At 52.6% G+C, this 12,875-nt stretch overlaps 5 protein-coding genes across 5 annotated transcripts; 2 read left to right on the forward strand and 3 right to left on the reverse strand.

Annotated features, from left to right (window-relative positions):
- Positions 1-748: 748 nt before the first annotated feature.
- Positions 749-3,256, forward strand: MYCFIDRAFT_214189 (uncharacterized protein). Its single transcript, XM_007925431.1, has one exon. The coding sequence runs from the start codon at positions 1,195-1,197 to the stop codon at positions 2,824-2,826; it is 1,632 nt and encodes a 543-aa protein (XP_007923622.1). The 5' UTR covers positions 749-1,194; the 3' UTR covers positions 2,827-3,256.
- MYCFIDRAFT_89079 (uncharacterized protein) lies at positions 2,530-5,108 on the reverse strand (the record flags this gene model as incomplete). The annotated part of the gene is made up of 4 exons (XM_007925432.1): positions 2,530-3,064; positions 3,738-4,282; positions 4,338-4,629; positions 4,682-5,108. 4 exons carry the CDS (start codon positions 5,106-5,108, stop codon positions 3,045-3,047), a joined length of 1,284 nt encoding a protein of 427 aa, XP_007923623.1. The 3' UTR covers positions 2,530-3,044.
- Positions 5,109-5,283: 175 nt separating this feature from the next.
- On the forward strand, positions 5,284-6,731 carry MYCFIDRAFT_206774 (uncharacterized protein; the record flags this gene model as incomplete). The annotated part of the gene is made up of 7 exons (XM_007925433.1): positions 5,284-5,331; positions 5,365-5,401; positions 5,427-5,489; positions 5,560-5,906; positions 5,931-5,969; positions 6,002-6,447; positions 6,523-6,731. The coding sequence occupies 6 exons, from the start codon at positions 5,284-5,286 to the stop codon at positions 6,107-6,109; spliced, it is 642 nt and encodes a 213-aa protein (XP_007923624.1). The 3' UTR covers positions 6,110-6,447; positions 6,523-6,731.
- On the reverse strand, positions 5,969-9,056 carry MYCFIDRAFT_53968 (uncharacterized protein). The gene is made up of 2 exons (XM_007924397.1): positions 6,504-9,056; positions 5,969-6,444 (listed from the first exon to the last, which is right to left on the reverse strand). Exons 1-2 carry the CDS (start codon positions 8,934-8,936, stop codon positions 6,136-6,138), a joined length of 2,742 nt encoding a protein of 913 aa, XP_007922588.1. The 5' UTR covers positions 8,937-9,056; the 3' UTR covers positions 5,969-6,135.
- Positions 9,057-9,923: 867 nt separating this feature from the next.
- On the reverse strand, positions 9,924-11,786 carry MYCFIDRAFT_107948 (uncharacterized protein; the record flags this gene model as incomplete). The annotated part of the gene is made up of 2 exons (XM_007925434.1): positions 9,924-10,313; positions 10,362-11,786. Coding segments are annotated over 2 exons (1,815 nt in total), but the record flags the coding sequence as incomplete, so codon positions are not given.
- Between the last annotated feature and the right edge of the window lie 1,089 nt (positions 11,787-12,875).

A 12,875-nucleotide genomic window follows, 5' to 3' on the forward strand; every position in this document is an offset into this window, starting at 1 on the left:
TTCTCTTTCTTTACCTAGGCGCGGCGCTGCTTCTCGCTTATATTAGACTATAGTAGAGGCATTGTTATCGGCGATAGATACAGTAGGGCGGTAGCGGTAGCGGAAGTAGCGATAGCAAGGTCGAACTTAGAATATATACGAAGCAGCTAGCGCGCGCGCGCGTATGTGTATATATGTATATATACGAGCGCTAGACAGTTATAGTCGCTATAATAGTAGAAAGAAATAGCAAAGAGTATAGCGCGTAGCCCTAGATAGCGAAATAGAGGCAATAGTAACACTTTTTAGGCATTCTAAAGTACGGAGATTAGAGAGGTAGTTAATACGACGGACCGTACGTGCTTTGTTTAGCGCTATATATGCCGTTTGTAGGTAAGTAACACTAGGTAGGGTAGATAGCAAACGGGAATAATAATCGCCTCGTCTTAGAAAACTAAGAATTAATCCTTCTATTAACATTTTCGCGACTACTTTGTATAGGTAATCTAACAGATTATATTAAAACGCACAACTACGCCCGCGGATACAAACCGCTATTTTGCGTAGTTGCGACGCTATATTTAATCTTCGTAAATTGAACAATAATTAGGTATATAGAGGTGGCCCGGTTTAACTTCAGGCGCTCCGCTGTAGCTTTCTCCATACCCAATATAGTTAGTGTCGATGCCTAAGGATACAGAATCACGTAGAAGAATCTACAACACTCGGAGCGCCTGAGAGGAGGTAGGCCTGACCCGAATCCTGATCTGCACCCGCACCCGCACCCGCACCCGCACCTGCACCTGCACCTGCACCTGCAACCCTTTCGACCTCCCCAGGCCGCCCTATTGAGCGACGGTGTGCTGTGCGCAAGCCACGCCGCAGCCAGACGCACTCCTTCGCACTTCATTTGGCATGGCACGGCTCTCACGCCCGGAATCCTCCTAGCCGTGGGCGTGTGATGAGTTGCAGCTCGAGCCTCGCGCCTACACACTGCAGTACATCAATGCGCCCCCCAGCCGACGCCTTCTGCACATCAGCCTGATACACATCATCGCCGCCTCGACGCCTGCCCGCTTCCTGGAACAACTCTACCCCTTCATGGCTCAACAGCAACGACTGATCTATGGATACACGCTCGACACCGCTTCACTCTGCGTGCCGCACCTGCTCAGCTCAGTGTTGACTGCTTGCCTTTTAGCGCACTGATCGACAATGGACCCTACGACATTGATCGCTTTCCTCTTCCGAGCACCAGCGCATGCCAGAGCCGTCGAATTGCTTGGCAGCTGGGACAATTTTGAGAGGCCTTATCGCATGCACCATGACCGACTTCGCGGCTCTGGATTCTGGTCAGGTTGCTTCAAGTTCGACAACATCATCTGTGACGGCCACCAAGTCAATGGTGCGAAACCACGAAGCGGAGGTTTGAAGCAGGGCGGCACGTATTGGTACTACTACCGACTCAACTACGATGTGGATGCGTACGACGACCGTCAAACTCACACTACACACTGTCCATTACTGCCAGGTCAGGAAGTCAACGTGATCGAGGTGCCAACGGAGGTCATCGAGTTACCGAGTCGGAGCCACAGCGCGCATGGTCACAATGATCTCGCCGGAAGCCTGACAAACCTCGCCAGCTTGCACACACTGAATCCAACGGACAAGTATGCCATCTTGGAGCCCCCGCCGCGATCGAAAGTACATGCCCGATGCCTATCCGACGACGTTCTCGACGGAAGATTGGAGAACGACCCTGCCACAGTGATCGAAGAAGCCGCGTCACCTGTGTCACTGCCTCAGTCTCGCGAAGCACGGTCGGTGTCACCTCCGAGCCACCAATCGAATTACTTGCATGAGGATTTGCACGAGCGCCGAGTGCTCTCTGGCTCGAGCTCTGTGTACTCACGTCTGAGTTGTGTCTCTGATGCTGCAAGCCAGATAAGTGCAATGAGTAAGATGAGTATACCTGGCGACATGCCGCGCAAGCCGGAAGACATTTCCATGGACGGCAACTCCGCTTATCCGTGCAAGGCTGGTCCTACACCATTGGCGTCTCTCGAAAGTCTCGGTGCTGCTCTTTTCGATTCGACTCTCGCGACGCCATCGCCGGCGCCACTGAACGATCCTGTACTCCCTTGGACCGAAGACCACCAGCATCAGAGACGTAGCTCGGCGTGCACCTGTGGGCCCGAGTCGATAGCCAATGTGCAATTCTATGGTTCCCGACCTGGTACAAGCCTGGGCGAGGATCCTGAGCAGTATCGCCCGAGGATGTACAGTGTCCCATACCTAGAACTTCGAGACTGCAGTGATGATAGCTCTGCGGGATCGCCCACATCGGCGACATTCGAAATGTCAGAACGGTCTTCTCATGACCTCGAAGAAAATTCGACATCTGGCGACGAAATCTTCGACCTCATGTCTCCGACTTTGACTGCCACAACACTAAGCACAGGTGGTAACAACACTCCATTCCGTCTCTCAGCCCAAACATCACCAGATGACATTGAGCACGTATATGTTGAGGAGGGAAGACACGCCTTCGAAGCATCCAGCAAGCATCCCTCGAGGCGACCGAGTCAGAATAGCAGCAACAATAGCGGACCAAGCTTTTTCGAGCGTACTATAGCAAGACTCAGCCCATCCTCATTTATAAGCTATTCCCTACCTCGAAGCGCAACTGAGAGCGACAATTCTCTGGCCAAGACAATCTCTCGACCCTCAGGCCAGATGCCTTCGAGACAGGAGCTGTCCCTGCCTTCAATGTTCGCAGCCGAGGAAAGCTCCATGGCCGATGCGATTTTCAGCGAACTTGGATTTTTGAGAGATAACATACAATGATCTGTCTAAATGGGTCATTGATACAGTATACTGCGACGAATTAGCGACGATCATGATATTTTTTGTGTCCTTTTTGAGGAATTGGGATTGGGATTATGATTGGGATTTTGGAAACAACATTTTTGGGAAGCGAAACGGACTCGGGAACGGGAAATGGCACATGATATGGGCAGAGATACCAATTTTAGCGAGCAAGTGAGCGAGCGAGCATAGCGATGCTAGCGAGGAGTTTCTTTTTCTTTCTTTCTTCCTTATATTGATGGGAAATGGATGTCGCATGTATATTATTATTTTGTTTTGCCAAAGGAATGGGACGCAAGACGCTCATATGTATGCATACAAGTACGAACACAAACACACCTCTCCGAGGTGGTTGTGAGGGAAGGAAATCAGTAATGTAAATCGAATCGAATCCGATTTTGGAAAAGATACGAACTTCGCGTCTCCATCCCTCAGTCAGGCCAGCCCAGCATCTCAATGCTATAGGAATACAGATTTCGCCAAAGAAGATAGACTTCTTCCTTGTACGACATGAAGACTTTTTCCTCCCAGAGACAAGTGGCAGTATGCAATAATGCGCCCCCCCCACCTCCCCCCGCCAACACTTACCCATCCGAACAACGCCTCGTTTTCATCCATGCGTTTCGCGTTTGCTGCTTGCCTTTTCTCTAAGATCCATTCATTGCTCCTGTTCCCGCTTCTCAATCAAAAAAAAAAAAACAGTTCACCTTCAACTCCCGAAATCTAAACACCAAATTACGCCCTGTACATGATTCACTTCTTTTTGCTTCCAAAGTGACTTCCATCTCTATCGTGCTGCTATCGCTTTTGATCAAAGCTCTTGGCATGACTGGTATTTACCATGTCGGAATCTATAGTCCTCGTTCGTCCTGGTGGGCCGTAGTTTGTACTTCCGCCCGCTGCTGATCCGCCGCCATTCATGGTCACCCTTCTCCCGTTACCATCGTCAAAGCTCGTACGTTTGTGATTCGAGCTAGAAGTCTCTTCGTCGCTGTCCTCGGCGAGGTCGTGTAATGGATTTGCTTCCACGTCGTAAGAGTGTAGCATGTGCGCATTTTCTCCTCGTCCGGCTCTGGCATAGTCGCCTGATGCTAGGACTGGACTTCGTAATGACCAGCTAGCGCTTCGTTTGTGTTCGCTGCTTCGTCGAGATTGCATCGAGAGTCGCGTCTGGAGCCCTGCGAGGCCGTCCGTGGGTATGCCATCTACGTCGTGGTAGTTTCCGCGGCCATCGCGACCACTTTTGATGCCCATGTTCTCTCCGTTTGGATCTTCGCGAGAGAGGTTGAGTAGGTATACGCCAGTAAAGATGGTCAAGAAGCCACACAGAAGGGAGATTGTGTTGACTGCGTCAGTTGTGTTGAATCCTCGGAAGAGAATGAAGGATGCGGTCAGGGTGAAGGTCGTGAAGGTCACGTAGTAGAGAGGATTCACACTGCAGAAGCTGTCAGTAAGGACATGGTCGAGAGCAGAATGACGTAAATGCGTACATGTTGGTGCTGAAGGTTGCCAGAGCTTTGTTGAAGTAGTTCATCTGCGTAAGGATGCAGACCACCACAACATTCATGAAAACGTAGGTCGAAGGATGTGAGAATTGATTGTTGCCGCCAAGGGTGAGCTTGAGAGCAATGCCGAATCCTTTGATGGCCATGATGGATATGGAGCCGACTGTCGAACATATACTAATGTAGATCATGGGATTCTTCTTGCCGTATACTGGTGCGATCTTGTATATCATGACCAACGCGAACACGGTCACAATCACGCAGTATGTTAGAAAACCTGTAAGTCGTCAGAGCTGTATCTGATGTCCGGATTTCCGGTCCCAACTCACCAAGTTGCGTGGCATAGTGCAGCAGCTCGTCGATATTTTTTAATTCCTCGTCGGGCGGAGCATGCAGCACAATGACTACACTGCCTATCAGACATATCGCGCAACCCACTCTTCCTAATATTCCGAGCTGTTCTCCCAAGAAATAGCTCCCCAGGACAGCTCCGATCAAGACACTCAGCGCACCCAGCGGTGTTACCAGAATGGCAGGCGCAAAGGCGTATGCGCTGAAATTGCAAATTTCACCGATGACCATTGTTATTATTCCACCCCACCATATGGGATTTCTGAGGTATGCGAAGCCGTCGCCCTCGAAGCCATGTCTCTCGGCAGCAGCATTTAGGCCTTTCTTGGTGATCACGAAGGACGCACCGATGCCTAGGGTCGAAGTCACGGCGAGCGCGAGCCCGATGTATTTGTCTTCTATCATGGCTGCGTGGGGTGGACGAGCGAAGGCGGGTGCGCAGAGCGCGAGGCCTGGTAGTGGTGGCCTGCAGCGCCGGCGTGGGCAGCGGAAAGAATATGGGTGATTTTAGCGATGTCGGGATAGCTGCGGTCATGAGCTAGCTATTCATTGTCGAGGTCGTCGGGACTTTGCGATTGTTATGGTGGGCGTGGCTGGTTGCGTGAGGTCGGGGCAAGGTGGGCGCAGTGTGAGAGCGGCGGATGGTGGTTGAGTGTCGCAGGTGGAAGTCAAGCGTGAGCCAGGGATATTCGGTATGCGTGTCGTGCGTGTCTGCGTCTGTAGCCGTTTCGTGTCCTGGACTCGTGGAGCCGAGCCTAGCTCCCGCCCTCCAGCCTCACGCAGCTCGTAAGCTCGAATACCCTGCTTGCGTGCTTCTCTCAACGCTCGTTATTATTATGGCTGTTCGGATGCGCAGGCGCAGGCGCAGGCGCAGGCAGTCCACAGAGAGTCGTCAGCCCGGCTCCAGATCGCCGTGCAGTAGCCACCTCGCGCCACCAACCCTTGAGCCGCTGCAATGGTCACCACTCACCAGTCACCACTCACCACACGGTCACGGGTCTTCCCAAGCGAGATGCGGATGCAGCCCGTAAACGCTTAGCTCGAGCCTTGCACCCCAAAGCATTGCATACACCTCATATCATCAACTTGCTGCTTGTCATCTCATCACTACTCGACGAGGAGACGAGACTTCTGATCATGCCACCTCACATACGACTTCCTACCGAAATCCGATCCATCGTTGCAGCCCCTGACCAGCCCCTCGTGTAAGCACAAAGCACGGCACAGAACAAGAAAAGTGAGGAATATGAATATCGAAGGGAAGTAGTGTTTATAAAAGAATTTCATTGCTCATCGAGGTCACTATGCCTAGAGCTACAATGCATCAATTCCTGCAATCATACCCATGTCCAAAACTTCTTTTCCTTCGCTTCAACGCTGTGCAGTTGGTCCTTTTAACCCTGTGACCCCTTCTCAATGCGATGCGATGCATTTACTCTTCGTAGAGATCCATATCTCCCCCATCACCATTCAATTCTTCCATCGCATCTTCCTCGTCAAACATTTCTGCATCATCCGCATCCGACATGTCGCTCTCGCCATGGTTTGGTAGAACGACAATGTGGCCATCTTCGAGCTCCACACGAGCCGTCTCGCCATCTCTGATTGACCCTCTGAGGATGAGAACGGCCATGCGATTGAGCACTTCCTTCTCGATGAGTCGTGCCAAAGGACGAGCACCGTAGGCAGGTGAGTATCCAGCTGCGCCCAGATAGTCCTTGACTTCATTCGACAGATCGATCTTCGTCACATTCGTAAGTAGAATGTTTCGTCAACGAACTTGTTCTGTTCACGACTGACGGAGATGATAGGTCCTCGCAGTCGGTTGAAAATGACGATGCTAGAGATACGGTTCAGGAACTCAGGCAGGAAGTAGTTTCGCAAAGCCTGCATCACAAGCTCCTTGGTTGTCGGATCAATTCTGCCATCGGCAGCATTCGGTCGCGCAAGGTACTCTGCGCCCAAGTTCGATGTCATCACGACGATACAGTTCTTCGCGTCGATGATACGTCCTTGGCCGTCGGTGATTCGTCCGTCGTCCATGAGTTGCAGGAGTACCGTGAGGACCTCTTTGGCTGCCTTCTCGACTTCGTCAAACAGAAGGATGCTGAAAGGTCTCCTCCTAAGTGCTTCAGTCAACTGGCCACCTGCATCGTGTCCAACATATCCGGGTGGAGCACCAATCATTCGTGATAGAGAGTGTCGCTCCTGATATTCAGACATGTCGAACCGGATCATTGCCTTGGGATCGTCGAAAAGGAACTCGGCAAGTGCCTTGGTAAGAAGTGTCTTACCCGTACCAGAAGGGCCGCAGAAGAGGAATGACGGCGGCTGACCTGGGTTGGCAAGTCCAGATCGCTGTAATCGAATCGCATTTGCGACAGATGTGACAGCTTCCTTCTGGCCGACAACTTGAGCAGAAAGGACCTTTTCCATGTGCAGAAGCTTCTCCTTCTCAGTGGTCTTCAGTCTCGTCACAGGAATGCCAGTCCAGCGCGCGACGATCTCATTAATCTGGTCTGGGCCGACAGCATCCGCGACTAAAGCGTTGTGCTCACTGCCAGCACCGCGACGAGCAGCTTCTTCATCCTCGGCCGTCTTTTTCTGCTGCTCCAACTCCTTGATGCGGCGCTCCGTGTCAGGGATGGCGTAGTACTTGAGATCAGAAGCAGTCTGCAAATCTCTTGTACGCTCAGCCTCCTCTTGTTTGTTGCGAAGCTGATCAAGCTTGATCTTTTGTTCTTGGATCTCCTTCGATCGTTGTTTCTCGGCTTCATAACTCTCTCGGAGCGGTCGCAACTCCTCTTCGATATTAGCCTTTTCAGCTCGTGCTTCTCTCAATCGCGCCTGAGATGCTTCGTCCTTTTCGCGATCAAGAGCGTGAATTTCGATCTCAAGTTGTCGCAACTTGCGCTCCATGTTGTCGAGAACTTCTGGCTGGGATTCACGAGCAACACGTACCGCTGCTGCAGCTTCGTCGACAAGATCCACAGCTGAGTCAGGCAATCTGCGTTGTGTGAGGTATCTGGCAGCAAGCGTGGCCGCAGAGACGATAGCGCCGTCTTGAATGGTGACACCATGGTGAACTTCGTACTTCTCCTTCAGGCCACGCAAGATGGAGATGGTTTCGGCGATGGTTGGTTCCTTGACCAATACCTGCTGAAAACGACGCTCGAACGCCTGATCCTTCTCGATGTATTTGCGGTACTCTGAAAGGGTTGTTGCACCAATACAGTGCAGCTGACCACGGGCAAGCATGGGCTTCAGCAAGTTCGCTGCGTCCATGCCCCCTTCGCCAGAGCTACCAGCGCCCATGAGCAAGTGAATTTCGTCGACGAAGAGTACAATCATCTCTTTGCTGTCTTCGATCTCTTTCAAAACGCCCTTCATGCGTTCTTCAAATTCTCCTCGATACTTTGAACCAGCGACCAGCGCGCCAACATCGAGCGAGAGGAGCTTGCAAGCTGCAAGTCCTGCCGGTACATCTGCGTCTACAATCCGGCGTGCCAGACCTTCGACGACTGTCGTTTTACCGACACCAGGCTCACCAATCAAGACTGGGTTGTTCTTGGTTCGCCTGGAAAGGATTCGAATAACTCGCCTGATCTCCTCTTCACGACCGATGACAGGGTCGATCTTGCCTTCTCTTGCCATTGCCGTCATGTCGATTGTGAACTTCTTAAGATTCTCGTTCTCCTCTTCAGCGTCGGCTGTCTTGCTGTCCACTCGCTTGGTACCTCGGATTTGTTGTACCGCTTGGTCGATCAACTTGGAATTGGGGATATTTGCCTCCTGCAGGCACTTCTGTATGGTGCTGTCTTGCACTAGGCATTGTATCAGGTGGTCGATTGCGATATACGAATCTTTCTGCGTCTTGGACAGCTCGTTTGCGCTCCGGAGCACCTTTGAGAATGCTGGGGCTACGGAAACACTGTCAGGCGGAGGGTCTTGAGATGGTATCCGCACGAGCGCCCTCTTGAGTGCTCGCTCGGCTTGTTGTGGGTCTCCATGTGCACGCTCGATGACCTGCTTGAACATCGGCGCCGAAGTAGCAGCATGTGAAGCGTGTGCATGGTTGGTCTGCTGATCCTTGGACTGATCTGGTTGTGGGTCGATCAATGCTACTGCGAGGTGGAGGGGCAGTAGCTGCGAGTGTTGGTACTGTTGTGCCAGATCTTGTGCGTCAGACAGGGCTTGGGTTGCCCGGTCTGTGAAGCTCATGTTCGAAGCCATGATTGCTTTAGTGTGGTGAAAGGTGTAGTAGTGGGAAAGGTGTGTATGTGGTAGTCACGAAAAGAGGTGTGGTTGTTGGGCTCTTGCGAGCACTCACAGTGTGTTTGTTGTCTGCGATTGAGTTTGATCGGTGGGTGTGTACGCGAGAAGCAGGAGAGAGTTATGTAGTCGTGAAACACGATTTTCCAGACCGAGCTCGACCTCACTGGCGCATGCGAGATGTTACTGGCGATTGGCGAAGGTTCTCGTGGCTTCGCGACGTCAGTGCGGCAGGGACGGCCCGAGCGTCGATGCCATGCTTGGGAGAGAGCTGTTTCGATACGTGAAGAAGCCCAAGTCACACCACAAACGAAAGGCTGCTGGGATACCTTTGCATAGTGCAGCCGCTGAGGCCCTGACACGTCTCGTGATGCTCGTTGACAGTGATGGCGCTGCCCTGCCGATGTCCAAGACAGTCTGCTGAGCCAGCACATCACTTCGGAGCATGTCGGTTCCCATGCAGTACAAGGCATGCAGGACGTATCAAGCGAGTGGTCTAGATGTATAGTATAGCAACAAGGCGGACGACAGCAAGGAAAACGGCACCGAGGATACGTGCGCTGGTCATATACATTTCTAGGTTATCGTATTCGGCCGTTGTTCTACTTATCTACATGGGAGTTTGCACGCACTTTTTCCCGTGTACGCACTCCCTCTCCCGTCATCTCAGCTGCTGTATCGCTGCTCGATTCGTCTCTTCTCATCTTCACACAGCATATGCTCCCTTGCATATCCCAATACAGCCAGTCGAGCGTACTCGTGACGTATCCAGCGTCCTTTCCGCGGCGTTTCATGTACGTGCTGTTGATCTTTTCATCGTAACGCCAATCTAAGTGTGAACAATGAATCCATTCATGTATGCAATCGTAACAAAAGAAATTCCACGTGGACCAGAACCGATGGGAATGGCGCCAGCTACTGCTATCGAGTGGCACCAGGGCTCGAGACAGCGTCCAAAGGTGCTGCGTGCAGGGCGGGCTTGGCGCTTTTGCCCATCGTACCGTTTCGTTTTCTTTCCAGGGCGTTGAGGACCCACTCGCCGACTTCCATATCGATGAATTGTCCTGGGTTCGCGTCGGGCTCCGCAGAAGCTTCTGCCGATGGCTCAGGCTGTGACTCGCCGTTCGCTTCGGCAGCCTCAGCAGCCTCAGCAGCCTCTTCATCCTCTTCGGCGATTGTTGCTGGCTTGTCAAGAGCCGCGAGCCAGGCATGCTGAAGCAGCATAGGATACGTAGGTCGAAGCTTCGGAATCTTGTTTAGACAACCAGCGACAAAATCACGGGCGGCCTCGGAGAATTGGTCCGCAGGCAAATCAGGAGGATCACCATCGACAATTGCCTAGGTAAAGTCAGTGGAGGTGTACTGGTGAAGTTCTGTTGTACGTACCGCTAATTGCGAGAAGATGTTGTCATATGTCTCTGGTGGATATGGGTAGCGACCCAAGGCGCATTCGATGATCGTTAGGCCCAAGGACCAGATATCTGACTGCACACTGTAGGTTCCGACACCAGCTGCACCGGCCTGGGCGGTGCCACCACTCGAAATTCGTTCAGGCGCCATGTATGATTGACAACCAATATTGGTCTTCGCTATGCTGGCCACCAGATTTCCAGAGACACCAAAGTCGCAGATTTTGATTTGTCCCCTTGTGTTGACGAGAATATTCGTTGGCTTTACATCTCGATGAATGATATTGTGTTCCTCCTTCAACGACTTCAAGCCAAGCACAGTGGAGTATGTGATCTTGCGCAGCACACCCTCAGGTATGCCATCGCCATATATTTTATCGATACTGCCTCCGTCCATGAATTCCATGCAGATGTATACTGCGCCCTCCTGGAAAAAGGCGCCGTAGAAGTCGACAATGTAGGGTGATATACATCGGTGAAGGATGTCGAGTTCCATGATGATAGACTGAAACTTGGCGTCATCCAGCTCCAGTCGCATTTCCTTCATGGCCATCACGATTCCAGTGGTGCCTCCTCGCCCATACGCCTGGGCAGCCGTGGCGTTGGTGGGCGTCTCAACAGCCGCTCTCGTCGGAGAATTGGGCTCTTCATCTGCTTCGGACTTGGACTTGTTGCCAGCCAAGCCTTGACCTACCTTTCGAAACTTCGGTCTTGAATGTCGTACTTTGTACACCGTGCCGTAGTTTCCTTTACCGAGCTCATCCAATGTGTCCACCTCGTTCAAACTTATGCTGAAGCTTTTACCTGACGAGAAGTCAATGCCTTCGCCGTGAACAACTGCTTTGCCTTTGAACTTCAGCGCGCCGGTCTTTGTGTCGATCAAGTCGGCGTATTTATCCATGGCAGTCTCCTGCTTCTTCGGCTCTTGACCGTTGGCGTCTCCACTAGCAGGTCCACCTCCCATCTGCGACAGAGTCATCTTAGGCTTCTGTCTGCCTCCAGTCGGGGCTGCTGGGCTCGCCACAGGATTTGCGCCAGGTAGACCTCCTGGAAGCTTCATGCCGCGCCTTTCTGCCATGGACATCGGCTGCCCTGACGTATTATTGCCAGTGATCGCTGGCGATGACATGGTTGGGTGCGGTGCCGGACGACTCATATTCGCAGGCAGCTTGAAGCCAGCAGGAAAGCCACCAACTGCAGGGCCAGGTGATTGAGCTGGAGGACTAATGGGCCCACGATTGGGCTGCGGTGTGGCGGGACCTTGTCTTGCTAGCGAGAAGGCCTTCATCCTTGCTGCAATATCAGGATTCATGGGAGTCGGACCTCCTCTCTGTGCAAATGTCGCGCCTGCTGGTCTTCTTGCAGCATCCAGAGTTCCCCGCGCGGTCGAGGAAGCTGTCATATTGGACATGCTCAAAGGAACACTTGGGTCGGAGGTGATTCGCGGAGGACATCGCAGCGTCGGACTTGTTGGGGCGAAGGGTGATGTTGATTCCCCAGGAGATGTTGGGGGAGAAGGAGAGTCCAGCGGTGACTCGGGCGCATCGTCGGCCATGGTGAAGGTGAATTGAATTTGTCCAAGGTATGTCGCGCGTGACGTGAAATTGGCGTAGCTGTTCAGCAGCCACTAGCGGGCCAGCGATGCGACAGGTGCTGTACTGTGTTTTTCAAGCAGACGGCACACGCTGCCAACGATGCGGCTCTGCCTGGTACAGGAGTGTGAGAGGGTGTGGCAGTTGGTAGGGTTAGAGTTTGCGTGCGGGAGCTGCGGCACAGAGAGCCTTGAGGGACTCGTAGGTCGATGGCAGAAGGGCTCTCGATGTGGGGAGATGGCAGGAATGACGATGCGATATGATGTGGCGCAGAGGCGTGGGCGTGAGGCAGTTGGCAGGAAAGCAAGGCGGAGGCCAAGCGAATCAATCGTCGGTAGTGCCCGCAGGCTCGAGAATAAGGACTGATCAAAGTTGTTTATGTCTCCCCCACGCACACGCGAACGGATACTCTGAATTATACAGTACGTGACTGGAGCTGCGTAGCATTCACAGGCCGTCAGGAACGAGAGCACAGACGATCGGATGCATGATCCAGGCACGGCACGTCTGCGTAGTACGTACCTAGCAAGCGGCCGGGGAAGCGTCAGGTATTCACCTAGCATTTGACATCACAGCAGCGTGGTCGACTGCAGAGTTAGAGCTTGTTGATTCCAACGTTTGAGTTCTGTGTGCGTGAACTGTTTCAAAGTCGCGAACGGGGAGGGGACATGCTTATTAACGTTAGCGCCCGCCGCCCACGTCCACGCGCACGCCGAAAGCCTGTAGTGTAGGTAAGGTGTCTCCGCGCCGCGCCGTCTTTTCTAAAACGTGACGCTTTCGAGCGACGGAGAGTCGATTGATTATTATTCTATGCTGACCTCACATGTGTGATGAGGTCTGCCAACATTCTTCCAAGACCTCCCAAGACCCTACCAAAGCCTAACTACCAAGACCACCCC

This window comes from Pseudocercospora fijiensis (genome assembly GCF_000340215.1).
Source record: "Pseudocercospora fijiensis CIRAD86 unplaced genomic scaffold MYCFIscaffold_2, whole genome shotgun sequence".
Lineage (NCBI taxonomy): Eukaryota > Fungi > Ascomycota > Dothideomycetes > Mycosphaerellales > Mycosphaerellaceae > Pseudocercospora > Pseudocercospora fijiensis.

Coding starts and splice junctions, on each gene's coding strand:
- MYCFIDRAFT_53968 (XM_007924397.1), bottom strand. CDS start 8,936: ATGGCTTCGAACATGAGCTTCACAGACCGGGCAACCCAAGCCCTGTCT. Junction 6,445..6,503: donor TGCGAGGACCTATCATCTCC/GTCAGTCGTGAA, acceptor AATGTGACGAAG/ATCGATCTGTCGAATGAAGT.
- MYCFIDRAFT_214189 (XM_007925431.1), top strand. CDS start 1,195: ATGGACCCTACGACATTGATCGCTTTCCTCTTCCGAGCACCAGCGCAT.